The sequence below is a fragment of the Ptiloglossa arizonensis genome, chromosome 4 (assembly GCF_051014685.1).
Source record: "Ptiloglossa arizonensis isolate GNS036 chromosome 4, iyPtiAriz1_principal, whole genome shotgun sequence".
Taxonomy (NCBI): Eukaryota; Metazoa; Arthropoda; class Insecta; order Hymenoptera; family Colletidae; genus Ptiloglossa; species Ptiloglossa arizonensis.
The window spans coordinates 18,810,280-18,824,942 of NC_135051.1; the positions used below are offsets into that span (position 1 = coordinate 18,810,280).

Genomic DNA, 14,663 nt, shown 5'->3' on the forward strand with positions numbered 1-14,663 from the left:
CGATCTCACGCGCGCTCACGCCAATCAGCTCGGCACTCTTTAATCTCAAAAAGCATCGTCCTCGTTCCGGTCCAATAAACTTCTCCCTCGTCGTTGGTGCAATTTCATCTCCTCGGCCTTGTAATTAGCATCTGAAATTTACTGGTTAATCCGATTCCAGTCGGATCGTCCCCGACGAAAATTTCGTCGCCAAATTGCACACAACCCTCCCCCTTTTCGATTCTGAAATCTTGCACGTTTTTTCCTTTTCCAAGGATAACCCTGTCTGTAATTGACAGCAGCGAAGGTGCTTCGAAAAAATCTTTTCTTTCAGAAAAGTCGAAGCTTTCAAGGAAACTGAAGCTTTTGAAAATTGAAGCTTTCGGGAGTGGTCTATGTTTTTGAGAAAATTTAAACTCTTAAAAATATGTAAGCTTTCGACTGAGATCTAAGTTTTCGAAAAAATTAAAGCTTTTGTAAAAATGGAAGCCTTCGAGAGAGATCTGAATTTTCTGGAAAATCGAAACTTACAAAAAGAACAGAACTTTCAAGGGAGACTTAAACTATCGAGAAAAGCCGAAGCTTTCTAAAAAATTGAAGCTTCTGAAAAAATTGAAGCTTTCGGAGATCTACACGCGTGAAACGAAAACCAAGAATGTTTCTGTCCGTCGCTCAACTAGAGGATTCGAACCAGACTATAAATTATGTATCCCGCAGCCAGCCCGAATGTTCACCGACGGAAGCTGGAAGTGGACCGCGAGTTTACCGAACACGATCATCGCGAGACGTGATGGCGGTTGGAAATGGTTAAAAGAACGAGGAGAATAATTAATACTCGGCACGTTCCTCTCCTTGAAATGGTGCCCGATACTTTCGTGGCTACTGGGAATCGAACTTCCATCGCTCTCGGCTGGAAAGTTGCGAACTTTCGCGTCCGTTCGATGCGTCCAGGTTCTTTCTTCCTCGTATCGACACTTTGTTAAATTTTGAAAAGCAAGATTAATCACGGGGATGGGGGGGAACGTGACACAGCTGTTTGATATTCAGAATCTTCCTGAAGCGGGTGCTCCAAAATACGTGTGGATCTAGTACAGTTAGGTAAATCGACTCAAATTTGAATGCTTTTTTAAAATTGTGACTGTTGAACTGGAAGTCGAAATAGAATAAACTTTTCGAGCCTTAACGGTGTTATAGCCATTATAGTAGCGCAGACTACTTGTCTGACCATAGACGGGGACTACATATTAGTTGTCTGACCGTAGAAAGGGGTTATACTACTTGTCTGACCATAGACGGGGTAACACTACTTGTCCGACTATGGACAAGGGTGATGCTGCTTGTCTGACCATAGACAGAACAATACTACTTGTCTGGTCACAGGCCGGAGCCATACTACTTGTCTGATCATAGACAGGGGTAATACTACTTATCTGGCCATGGACGGGGATTATACTACTTGTCTGACCATACTACCTTAATTTCGATATATCGAATTTTTTATGGGCCAAACGTCACCTCGAAGGCGAGCAACTGTAAGAATTTGACAACCCCCACATCAAGCGGCAATTTCTTTACTTATGTATCGACTACAATCAAATAGGCTACAATGAGAAGACAGTCGAAGGATTAAACTTTAATTTCATTATTATGGCAATAGTCTTATTAACAAAATGGTTGCTGTCTGAATTGTACGTTGCTACAGTTCTCGAATAGTATGACCTGCCTATGGTCAGACACATAGTATGATCACCGTATATAGTCGGACAAGTAGTAGGACACCCGTATATGGCTAGACAAGTGGTATTACATTCGTCTATGGTCAGGCAAGTGGAAATGCGAGTGTATAGTCAGACAATTATGGATGTATGGTCAAACAAGTAGGCATGCGTGTGTATGATCAGACAAGTTGAAATGCGGTTTTATGGTCAGAAATTTGACCCTAATCGACAATCCAGCAAAGACTCGCTAACGTTTCCGATCGACAAGAGGAAAAACTACCCGTACCCTCTCCATGGAGCCATCTCCCCCCTTGGTGCACCATATGCACCGGTTTAAGCCCGCGAATCCGCCAATAATCCCCGGTATTAAGCGTACTCCCCGTATGAATAACGAAGACGTTTTTGCTCGCTCGTCGTGCCGCGCCAAGCTGTTGCAGGCGTGGTATCTACGCGCGAGGGTAAAAATGAAAAAAGTAAAAAAAGTCGGGGCACGCTCTCGAGCGTAACAGCTGGCTGAATCTTCCTCTGTACACACATATACACACACATACACACTAACGAGCGCGTACAGGATTTACGCGCGACGTCCAAACTCGGCCGTGGGTTTGCTCGAGGAATTAGCCGGGGTCTCCGCAGCTCGAACGCGCTATCAATTAACCGGGTACCCCACAATCTCGGAGAAGCATTCATCCCCTAAGTCTCGATAGCATCGAAACGAACAACCATAATCCCCCTCGTTAATTCTTCGAGAAATCGACAAACAAGATTCTGGCTCGACCGCGATTCTCGAAGATTTACTATGCACTTCTCCTCGCGATATAAACGATGCCATGAGAATTAATAATAATAGTTACAGGGGGTACTAAGGAGTTGAGGGGGTTGGATTATAAACCTCTCTGGGGTGACTAAAGCCTGATAATAGTCGTGAGCGTTGTAACTGAATTTACTGTTCCTTGAAGGGACAAGGGAGTAGGGGGGAGGCAAAGAGGGGCTCGAGAAAACGGGTTTCGCAACACACTTACCAGGTTCTCGGCGAAGAACGCGTTCTCCTGATGTTTCGTAGGCAGATCCAGGAAGACCGACGACCTGGTGCGATCGTAAAGATCCACGTCCACGTAGAAGTCGAAGAGAGGGGCGCCGTTCACTCTCAACAACCTCGAGACCAATGGCGTAATGTCGGCTGGCGCGATGCTCCTCGGTGGTAGATAGCCCCCGAGTTCACGTAAAAGCTCGTAAACTGAAACAAGCGATCGTAAACAAGTTTTTAACGAGATTCTCTGGTTCGAAACGTGTCCGGGGGTGACTCGAGACCCTTCTGCCCCCTCTTGGAATTGCCCCCCTCCTTTTTAAACAAAGAAAGAAGGGAACAGAGGAAAAAACAGCTTGGAGAACCGCTCGAACAAGGAATCGAGAGGGGAGCAGAGGGGGCACCGAGGTGAAGGGGGTGCGAATTTTCGTTCGTAAAAATTGATGCTTTGACGTGCGTGAACAATGAAAGAGCTCACCAACGTTCATCCCCGGAGAACAAAGTTCGTATCACCGATACGGTGTTTTACTTTCTTATCAAGGATGCCCCCCTGCCCCCCAATTCTTTTTTGGCTCTCGTTCTTTCGCGATGCAACGATATACTGTAAATAAAACCTCTCGAGTACCTGTCGAGTGCTTCTATGTTTGTGCGTATCTTCCTCCATGTTTCCGCATGCTCGATCCATTGTAAAGATCAGTGAGACTTTTATCGAGGTTTACAATTTTCGATTTGGCGCGTCCTTCAACCGGGGAATTCCCTTCTGATTGATGATTTTCGAGTATCAGACGCGACGTGACCATGCTTCGAACTGCTATTTGACAATCGTCGAGTATCTCCCCTCCCTTTCATCCTCTGATGTTATAAATTCCATCGCCGTGGAGATTATCGAACGGACGCGACTTTGAGCAATTATGTGTATCGAGTACACACCGTAAGCTTCGCAGGGTCTTTCGGCAAACAGCTCTAATTGCAATTTAACTGCATTTTCACGTAAGTAATCGTCGTCCGTGTATTTTGTCCGAGTTGAGAAATGGATCGAGGAGAAGTCTAGGAAGTTCCAAAGTACGGAAACACTTCGTTCTCGTGAGGGAAGGAGAACGAAGCAAATCGTGAAGCACGGGAAAGTGCTCCATTTCTTGGGGAACTTTTTTTCAAAAATAGATGTTGACAGAAAGATTCGTTTTGGTTCGAAAAATTAATAAATAATTTATCTGAATTAATAAAATCCGATCATTGACTTTACGTAACCCTAACCTCAAAAACAGATGCGTATTCGCGTAGTTGAAAGCTGGACAAATGACTCTTAAATCGAGAGTACCCCACACAGTACATACATACATATTCCCCCCTAATAAAATCCTAAGATTATTCGTACTCGATACAAATGTTATACACCGAATAAATAAAAGAGAAAATAATTCGTTATTTATTTTAATTTTCAAAAAACCACAAGAATCGATATTCACCAGGAATACAGCGGTTCGGGACGCGCAATGAAAAAATTAAGACGCCCAGAACGAGGTATAGGTCGCGACGAGAACAATAACAAGGATGTAACAAATAAATCATCCGCGAAGCAATTTTGTCCACCCTGAATAAAAAGTGGAATTCAATTTAAACTTCCTCGGCGAGTTTCCGTGAAACAATCAGTTCCTGGATCACCGGGAGAGCGGTCGCACAAAACTTACGATCCGTGGCGCGAATTCCGCGCGTTTCGTGCGCCCCCTCGCGACTGGCAATAAAATTTCTCCATTCTGACGGTCTATTGTTCGTCGAGTTAGGCGGTTAGATAGTCCGTCGTCGTTCGTTTCCCCGCCTTTCTAGCTCGATTCGCCGTTAACGTGCACCACGCTCGAATAAATCCACGCTGAACGATGTATCGTGCCCCACAACCCACCCCCCGGGTAAATAAACCAACCATCGGTGGTAATAAAAAGCGAAAGGAAAAGAAATCTCGGCCCCCACTATCGCGTGTCACTCCCGATAATCATCACGATACAATAGGGCCGCTTATAACATCCTCGGTGGTTGGCTTCTCGCGTTCACTGTAATTTATAATACAATTTATTTTCCAACGTGCGAATCGAAACGGACGTGTTCAACGAAATCACGTTTTCCTGCTCCGGAAGGGTGGTTTTGCTCGAAGCAAGAGTTGGAAAGGTTACACGAATGCGTGTTAGGCGAAATAAAGACCGTCCGAGCCGAGAATTATCGGTACGGATAACCTTCGAGAGATTTAAGGCAGTGGCTTGTTTTATGAGGGACCTCCCTAATAAAAAAAAAAGATCTGTACTCAAGATTGTTCGAAGTGATGTGAGAAAAATATACTTGTGCTGTCTTAACAATCGAACGATTAATTTCTCGATAGGAATACGTTGTTTTATATAAATAATACCCTGCCCCCACGCCCCAATAAAACTAAAAATTTTACACCCTTGATTGATTCGAAGTGACGTAAGAAAATTATACTTCTACAGAGATGTTTGAGTTAACCACAATTTTCTGTATTAAACATTTTTCTCCGTGCTCTCCCTACTTTGTAAAGCATCCCTCCAGAGATCCAGTGCCCCCTCTGCACTATAAAGAACATTGATCTAATCCCACACCGTTCCGAATACAAGTGATTTCTTTCGTTCGAGTCTCGGGGAAATGGTTTTCCGATCGAGAAAATTTGTCCCCTCGACATAAACAATTTTCTCCGTCGGACATTTTCACATACCATAAATTATTAAATAAATTTCTTCCAAACGACCCACGGTGGAAATTTTAATTTTATCGTGCCAGCGATGCTTCGCAAAATTATTATTCTCGCGACGAGGCTCTAGGACATCGATCCCAAATTTTCTCAAAAACTCACCCGTTCCCCCTCCCCTCGAAATCTTTTGTCCCAACCACAATATCAGGACGTGTCATGCAAAATTACGCGAGCTTCTCGTCCGAAACGTTGGCGGGGAATTTCGATTAGATGCACCCCAGCACGCGGAACATCCCAAGCGCCATTAATGGGTGGTAGAAGGGGGGCGGTAGATAAGGCCGCCGCGGGGACAGAGGTACGGGGGATATATCCGTGTTCTCGAAATCCGCAAGTTCGCCGTTAAGTAAAGCTTCGCGTGATTTCAATCGCGCCGAACAATCGCGCGGTCGTGTTATATATACGAAATCGACATCAACCACACAGCGTCGTCCACCCCCCTCCCCCTCTCCTCTACAACCCCCACCACCGACCTGCCAACCCTACCCTCCCTCTCTTTCCGTCCTTACATCTATATGCTTGCATGACGCAAGTTGTACGCGCTTGTCGGATTGCTTTCGATCGGCCCCCTACCCCGCCCCCTTCCTCCGTGTCCCCCGAAATTCTTGCTTTTATTTCGCTCGAGGTTGCATCTTCCTCTCGTGGAGACTAAGGGGAGAATGGGAGAATCGGCGCCAAATCGCGCGCGACTATTTACTCGAGGACGCGTCGTGGAGATGTCTCATTGGTTGATAACCGTCGTCGGGACGTTTGAAAAGGAAGGGAGGGAGGGGGAGACGCATCGAGAATTAATCCACCAACGGTGTGTGTACACGACTTAACGGTTCAAACCCTCAAAAAAGAGACTTCATGGCTTGTTAGTAAAATTGATAATATTTTTTCTCGTTTTTGGAATTTTCAAGAGTGGAGGGAGGGAGTCTCTTCTACCAGGGAACTTGCGAATTTATCGATGAGGTAGAGCTTAAAGCCCTGTATTTTTAACGGAAGGTTCCAGAATCATAGGTGTTTCGATACAGACGATTAAATTGATTTTGAAAATTTAGTCGTTTTTAAGATATAATTGAAATGTACGGGGACTTGGGGAGCCGAAATATTTTTTCGCGATAAATTTGTCGACTTTGGATTTATATACTCTAACTGAAATTATTCAAGGAACAACACCGAACAATTGAGTTACGAATATGGAAAATTAATTGAACGAGAACTTAGACTAATACCAGGAGGTCGAAGAATAAGATTCAATTATACACATATACGAAAATTTGAAATAATTATATTGCATTCTTGCTTGTTTGGTATTCATTTTTGTGTAAATTTTTCTTTAGATATGCACTTGATTCGTTTATAATTATTAAGCAAAAATGTATTTGTTTCGATTGTTTCGGTACTCGATTTATTTTTCGAAATGTTCGTACTTTAAAATTGCACGTTTGCACACCTTTGTGTCGATTCTAATCAACGCTGGTGGTAATTACAGGACTTAACGAGATACCGTGCCGCGTATACGACTCGTCCAGAGCGACTCGTAAACTAGGCAGTTCGAAAACGCGTGAACTCTGGAACGCCGAGAGAGCCGCACGATGGAAACAATCCGGAAGTTCCATTTCCGCTACCCACAGTCTTCCCCGACTTCCTCGGCACGGGAATTCGATCGAGATACGACCAACCATGGCTTCGAAATTAACCATGACCGACTGGATTAATTCGCGCGCCTTCGACACCCTCCGATCATTAGATAACGACACGACACTCCTATTCGAATTTATTTGGAAAATTCAATTATCGTTAGACAAGGAAACAGAACATAGGGACAAACACGTTCGTAGAACATGAACAATTTATTTCCTCGTGAACAAACGTGCTACCAAAGTTTGCGAAATAGAATATACTGGAAGTAATTAAGAAGAATGCATATTGCACTCTTTCCAAAAGCATCCTATAGTATCCAAGATACATTATACTCGCACACTAGTCGTATAAACTACCACTGATAAATTGTTCAACGACCGATGTAAAGTGTCCGAAGAGCCAAATTTTTCCACTCGATTTACCCTCCCCTCCCCTCTAAAACACGAACGAAGTAGAGGCATATTATTCCCTTGTTCCCCATTAAGTGATCTCCATTCTAGCCCCCAATTCGTGACCAAACCAAACACGAAGAATCAATTCGCTGGAACGAGCGGAAAAGTAAGAAACTGAAGTACTTTCGATCGCACCACAAAAATGAACTTTCATCGCCAGGGTCTCTCGAGAGACAGATGCGCGTGAAATCAATTGTACAGCATAAAACGTGGAAAATACAAAAAGGTTCACACAAACGCCCACACATACGCGCGCGCGCGCGCGCATACCAGACGAGACTCTTGCAAGCCTTCTACACTTCAATCCCACCGTTCCCTCTCGTGACGAGGAGACGTGAACTTCCGGGCTTTCAACGAAAAGTGCGCTCTTCCGCGACAAGAACGACTTTAACGAAGACTCACGACGATCGCATCTGCCCTCGTGCGTGGTATCTTCCGCTCGTGTCACGAGACCGAGAAATTTACGAAAAAAAGTCGAACTGAAACTACACGGTCGCTTGCGAATCCATGCAGAAACGACCCCTCCACCATCGATCCTCCCTTGCCAACGATTCGGAGTGCTCGAGCGACCGGAACGACCGGGTCGTGGCTTCGAATAGGCCGCGCAAAAGTCACGGAAGTGTCGACCGATCGGGATCGTCCTTGACACGGTTTCGAGTCGAGCGTTAACATCGGTGGGGGTTTGAAAAAAAAGAAAAAAAAAGAGAAAAAAAAGAAAAAAAAAGAAAAAAGAAGAAAAAAAAGAAAAAAAGACCGTCCCGGTAGTTCTAACCCCTCTAATGCGCCCCACCGGTGTGCGTCTATACATAGACTCGCGCTTCGGTGCTTTACTTTTTCTTTCGACGTGGAACAATGGCTGAGCGTCTGGCGTCGGCCGCGGAATCGGGAATAGCTTCGTCGAGTGGCTGCTTATCGACGCCGGCATCGATTTTTGCAACGATTGATCGACACTCGTTGGAATTGTTCGCAAGCCAGGTGTTGTAAAATGTAAACTTTACGAGCAGTAGTTTCGTGTTGCGTATTTTTTTTTTTAGAAGAGTCGAAGTTGTTATTCCAGGGAGTAGAAAAATCGAAGAGGTAAATTTTCGGAGACTTTAAGCCGCTCGAGGAAAATTGTGGAAACAGAATTTGAAATTGAGGGAGGTGTGTGTGTTTTTTTTTATTAATTTGGAAAGGGAATTTATAGTTATAATTTTTAGGCGATAGTATTTTTAAGGAAGTGACCTTGACTCGCTTGAAATATTGTATGCAGAAAGAAAGAAATCGATTTCTCCTTTTCCTGCATTTTCTAGCAGTTTTGGGGATATAAACACGCTAGTTGGTAAAATCTGTAGAAATGCTACACATATGTTCGAATATGCATGCAAAATTTGAAATCGACAGGTGTGATATTTTTCTTCGGAATTATTCGCAAAGGTATTCCACATTCGCTCTTTCCAGACTACCCCCTACGTGGAATGGTATTACCACGAGTAAACAGAATATACATAATTGCGCGATTTTTATCTACTCGAAGCCTTTATGAAGACTGGCTATCTCTCTTTCAAGATTGGTTTTTCTTTCTTCGTCGAATACACGAGTGACTGAATTCAATCTTCGCGAAATCTCGTCCGAATGAAAACTTCTGACCAGCGAGGATAAACAAATTTTACTTCCTTGTGTACTTGATAGAAATCACGATTAAAAGGCAAAGAATTTTGCATTTCTTATTTACACAATCAAAATTACAATTTAAAAGTAAACAACTTTTAATTCCTTACATCGTAAAAATTACTATTTAAAAATAAACAACTTTTGATTCCTTACACCATCAAAATTACTATTTAAAAATAAACAATTCTGAATTCCTTGCACCGTAAAAAATTCCCATTTAAAAAAAAACAACTTTGGATTCCCCGCACGGTGAAAATTCCCATTTAAAAATAAACAACGCTCTTTAAACTCCCAATGTATGCCACAAAATTAAATTACCTAATTGCACAATTATTCAAAGAAATAAATCCCACAAAGTATATATTAGCTGCGTTCTCCGTCATTCGAATAAAATCTCGCACCATCTACGAGGCTCGATATCTTCCGATTGGTCGAGTTGTGGTAGTAACAAATTTGATATTTAAATAGAGATCTTGTTCCCACCGCGATATATTCGATTAAATATCGTTTGGGTAAGGTGAGCGTTCGGCCAAGTTCTCGCACGGATTGAATGCAACAGAGCAAACAAAGTCCGAACCCCGAATCCGAGCATAGTTTCTACGGGCGCGGGGGTAAACGGGGGGGGGGGGAGGGGGTTAGTTTCTCGACTAGCGGGGAAGTAAATCATCCCCGGGACGCAGCCCGGGGCCAAATTGCCCAACCTTGACACCCTTGGCGATCTTTCGACTCGTGCTCTCGCGACGCGCTCGTTCTCGTCGTTTTCTTCTTCGGGGCTGGTACCCCAGCTGCGCCCGCGGCGCAATTAATCTTCCCGTTAATTGGCGAGTGGGTCGTCCGTTGCATGAAACGCCGAGTACAGGTGCCACGCGGGTAATAATCGATTCCTCGCATTCCCCCTGCTACCCTCTTTTTTATTAAGCGCGACCTAACTAGCTCAACGACGATTATTATCAATCGTCGAACTAGCTCAGTTACGAGAGGGTCGTTGAATTAAATAAAGGAACAAATTGAACATTCAGCGGCTACTAAACCAGATTAGAAAATCACACGATTGTGATTATTGTTAATCTATGTTAATCACAGTGATCTATGTATAGAATTGGTCAGATCGTCCTTTCTGGATAAATTGTAAAGTTTCTTGGAAATAGTAAAAGAAATAACGTTATTCACTTTTAACGGGGACCCCTTGATTGGTAAATGCGTAATTTTGTTCGAAAGTTGTAATTAAAAGAAAAATTATTTTATAGGTTGTAATCAGTAAATATTGGGGAACGAATGAAAATTGTGAAGTCTCTTGAGGGCAAGAATCAAAATTATCGAATTAAAAAATAATATTCTATCTGACGGGGAATCCCTCAATCTTAAAACTTTATCTTAAAAAGTTTCGACGAGGATTGAAAGAAACTACTTTACCCTTTGTAGCAGCTAGACATTGTCACAGAAAAATCGAAATTGACGTTAGATGAGAAACACCTGCTACCTAATAACACCCGCGCAAACACGCGACAACTATACATCACTGTTCCCCAACCGTACACTCGTTTAAAAGGTACCCCGGTGGAAAATACTACGAGTACAATAATCTTGAGAAAAGACCGTTGAAACCGAGTCAACCAAACCAGGGAAGAGGGTGAACGTTCGACTCGGAGCGTGCTACAATTGGGACGGAAGAGAACGATGACTGATAACGGGTAACCAAGTAAAACGATACGAAATCCACCCTTGCCCCTTTTTGTCTCGAAATGGAAAATTGCTACTTTTAAAAGCGCGGAGTTTGCCAAAGGAAGTTCTAAAATGGGCACCTTGGAGAGGTAGAGAGGATAGAGAGGGGGAGTATAGAGGAAGAGATATTTACTTATACAGTGATCAAAGTTTGCGCGAATCCACGGCGACCTTCCGCGGGATCGAATACCGAAGACGCGGTACGCGGGCTGTCGAGCTCACTGGTGGGGGGTCTCCAGTTCGGGAAACTAGGTCAGATTGTGGCCACGGTGGCGCGACGCACGCGAGCCAACGTTTGTCGTTTCCCTTCGCCGCGCGCGCGATGCGTGTGCGCCTTTTTAAACAAGCGGCGTGTCGCGTTATCGGCGTCGCACGCACGCGATCTACCCCCACTCCGCGCACCAAGCACGGTCTCCGCGCGACCCACCGAGTGGGGGCACGAAGGAGTGGGGGAAGGCGGAGAAAGCTTTCAGGCCGGTTTCAAGGACCCACCGATGCGAGGCGTGACGTCATTGGATGCGCATTAACGCGCGTTCGCCTGCATAATTACGCACCGAGGGGCGGCCCGCGTGCTACCAGCCATTTCGAGCAACCGCCTGTTAAACCGCCTGCGGATCGCTCTCGCGGACCGACCGACATCCCACGCGAGTCTCCCCTCCAGGTGAAGAGAAAAAAAAAGAAAAATTGCCTGAACGTTCACGCCGACCAAAGGGTCGTTTGAATATCAAAACGTTGTAACAACCTCCCAGCCGGGCCTTTCTACGCCTCGACACCCTCGATCACGGGTATGGGGGTGTATGATTATTTTTCGAGTGACGGTGCCATTGACGTAGGAGATTTAATTCCGGGGGAAGTGGATGCTTTAATCGAGGACAATTTTTTGGTTCATTTGGCCGTGGATGATCTCTTCCCACGGATGGTTTAATTTGTGTTTGATACGTTTAAATACGGCACTTTTAAATTTTTACCACAAGGTAGATACTTAGGAGATGTTTTTCCAGAGCGAGGAGGAAGGGTTGAGTACTTTTCGAGATATTTAATACGGGGGAATAGGATGTACTCTGGTTGATGATTATCATTAACTTGAACGTTTCATTTTTAGTTCGAATTTTGGCCGTAGCTTGTATTTGGAGAGAAAAAAAATTTTAACGAGGAAAACTTTTTATTTAGTTGCTGGTGCGAGATCTCTCGCAATGATTGCTTTAATTTATCTTTAATCAATTTTAACGTTCTACCGTCGAATTTGGGCTACGAGGTGGCTACTATTTCGCGAGTGAACAAATTTAAATAGAGGAAAATTTTTAGTTTATTCGTTTGTAGACGATCTCTCCCCGAGGTCGTTTTAATTTGTCCCTAATAAATTTCAACGTTCCACTTTCGGTTCAAATTTTGGCCACCGGATAGCTAATATTTCGAGAGAAAAAAAATTTTAACCAAATATAATTTTTAATTTATTCTCTAGTGTGAGATTTTTCCCTATGGTCGCTTTAATTCTTCTTTAATAAATTCCAACGTTCCACGTACAAATTTTGATCACCGCTAAGCTTGTTAAGCCAAACGCCGATTTATTTTTGTAACGATTATATCTTTAATATGAACACTTTGAAACGTTTGGAAATATTTTGAATAACTTCATGGTCGTAAAAAAACCCCCACCTTCTTTTATTAAAATTATAATACAAAAATTCAATTGTATGCTAACTAACGAAATCTAATTATTATATCCTGTACAAGTCTTGTATGTATTAGAGCACATGAAACTCTTAAGAAACCAACTTGAAGTGTTCGAATTCCCCTATAGATTAAAGCAATTTCCCGCAAATTCCCACGGAAATAAGAATTTCTCGCGGAGCATCTCACTTTCGTCCCTTTCCAGCTAGGGTATACTTTCTGCTACTTACATAGAAGTTAAATTTCAACGTTTCGCAACTTTCAACACTTCCACGATTTATCAAGACGATCCCGTTAAATCTTCACAGCTTCTGAAAATTCCAAGTGGAACTTCTACCAATCGCGAAACATTCGAAATGAATTTAAACTTCCCGAAGGAATCGGCCAGAAAAAAAAATTGAGAGAAACCAATGTTATAATTTAGTTACCGGTAAAAAAAAAGTATTATTGTTAGAAAATATAAGCATCATTAGAATGTGAATTTCAAAGTAAAATTTCTCAACAACAAAACTCTATTTTTACTCCTTGTTGGTTTAATTTCCAAAGTACCACAATTTTTATAACAATTACCAAAGTAACTCGTACGTTTAATTTAGTTAACACCGCTTTAGTCTCAATTGCACGTGAAAATAAATTCGATACTCCGAAATCATGAACAAAAATGTCAAATCTACGATCAAGAGCAAAATGGAGCGGAATAGTCGCTTTGAAGATCCTGTGGATTCGAGGAACTACTTCTATCCCCGCTTTAAAGTATTTCCGTCTGTGTAATTTATAACTCGACGAAATTATTTTTATCAGTTTCTCCAATGTCGATGGTTCGTCCAAGGCAACCTCGATTTAGTAAACGAAGGTCGTTTCGAGGATCGGGTACAGGTTTGAACCGATCAAGAGGTTTGCAAACGCATCGTTGCTGGACACGCAGTGCCCATCGACCCACCGGCGTGATAACCACTAATTGTCCCGCGATTAATTACGCGCCTGTCCACGCGCAACCGCCCCACGACCAGGGGCTAATCCGCCGCTGACATTATTATCCCCGTGATTGTCGGTAACGTTCGTATCGGTGCTTGTATCGGTATCGTTTCGACAGTACCGATTAGGAGTCGTTTACATGAGCACCACTACCGGTTTATTCGTTCGATGACGACGCATTGTCCCCGTGGATGGATCGAGTCATCAAATCGTTCGAGAGCACCATCCACTTACATTACACTCACTATGTACACTCTATACTCTTATGACACGGTTTAAGCCTGGGTATTAACCACGGGGATCATTTGAAAAGTAATATCGTTAAGGTAATGTGTAATCTTGAAGAGTTAATTGTGAAGAAGGTAGTGGAAGGAGGAAGAAGGTTAGAGTAGGTTGAGTAGATTAAAAACGAGAAAAAAATAGCAAAAATAAAAAGCAGGGGAACCTTGTGCGTGAAAAATTATGGACAATATAGATTAATAACAAAATATGATACAATATAAGGAGGTAATAAAAAAAGAGAGTAAAGATTTATTGTAAGTATAATAAAATTAATTCTAGGTATGTTTCTACTCGAAATTAGGTCTGAGGGTCATCAAACTCTAGCACAATCGCCTTGTTATAAAATTTCTGAGTTACCTTAGACAGAAAGTTCCCTCGATTTTTAAGGATTAATTGGTCTTCGCGTTGGAGTATGTTATTGAACAAGAGATTAACACGGAAAGAGCACATCGAAACCTAAAGTAGTACCACTATTCGAAAGGAGCAAAATAACAATTCCATTAGTTTCTTCGATAGAACTTAAATCTAGAAAGAGAACTCATCTTGCACAGATCTACTTGAAATCCCGTATGGACCTATGGGATCCAACTGTGGTGCCAGCAATTTCACCACTGAGATCCTTCAACGATTTCAATCTAAAACATCGAGTTTCTAATGTTCCCTGGAGCGCGACTAAAGAAATAATTCATCGCGATTTAAAGATACTCGCGCTGAAAGAAGAAATTTCGAAGTGCGGCTACAGCTCGCGCTTAACCGATCATCTTGAATCCCTCAGGCACCCAGCTGATAGACAATGGACCGTA

The 14,663-nt window shown here is 43.0% G+C and overlaps 1 protein-coding gene across 2 annotated transcripts in view; it reads right to left on the reverse strand.

Moving 5' to 3' along the window:
- LOC143145131 (neprilysin-1) overlaps nucleotides 1-14,663 on the reverse strand; it is a 117,794-nt gene that overhangs the window by 52,054 nt on the left and 51,077 nt on the right. For both annotated transcript variants that reach the window (XM_076308181.1, XM_076308180.1), the window contains exon 5: nucleotides 2,720-2,934. In XM_076308181.1, the coding sequence (XP_076164296.1) occupies nucleotides 2,720-2,934 (215 nt within the window). The remainder of the gene's footprint in view (nucleotides 1-2,719; nucleotides 2,935-14,663) is intronic.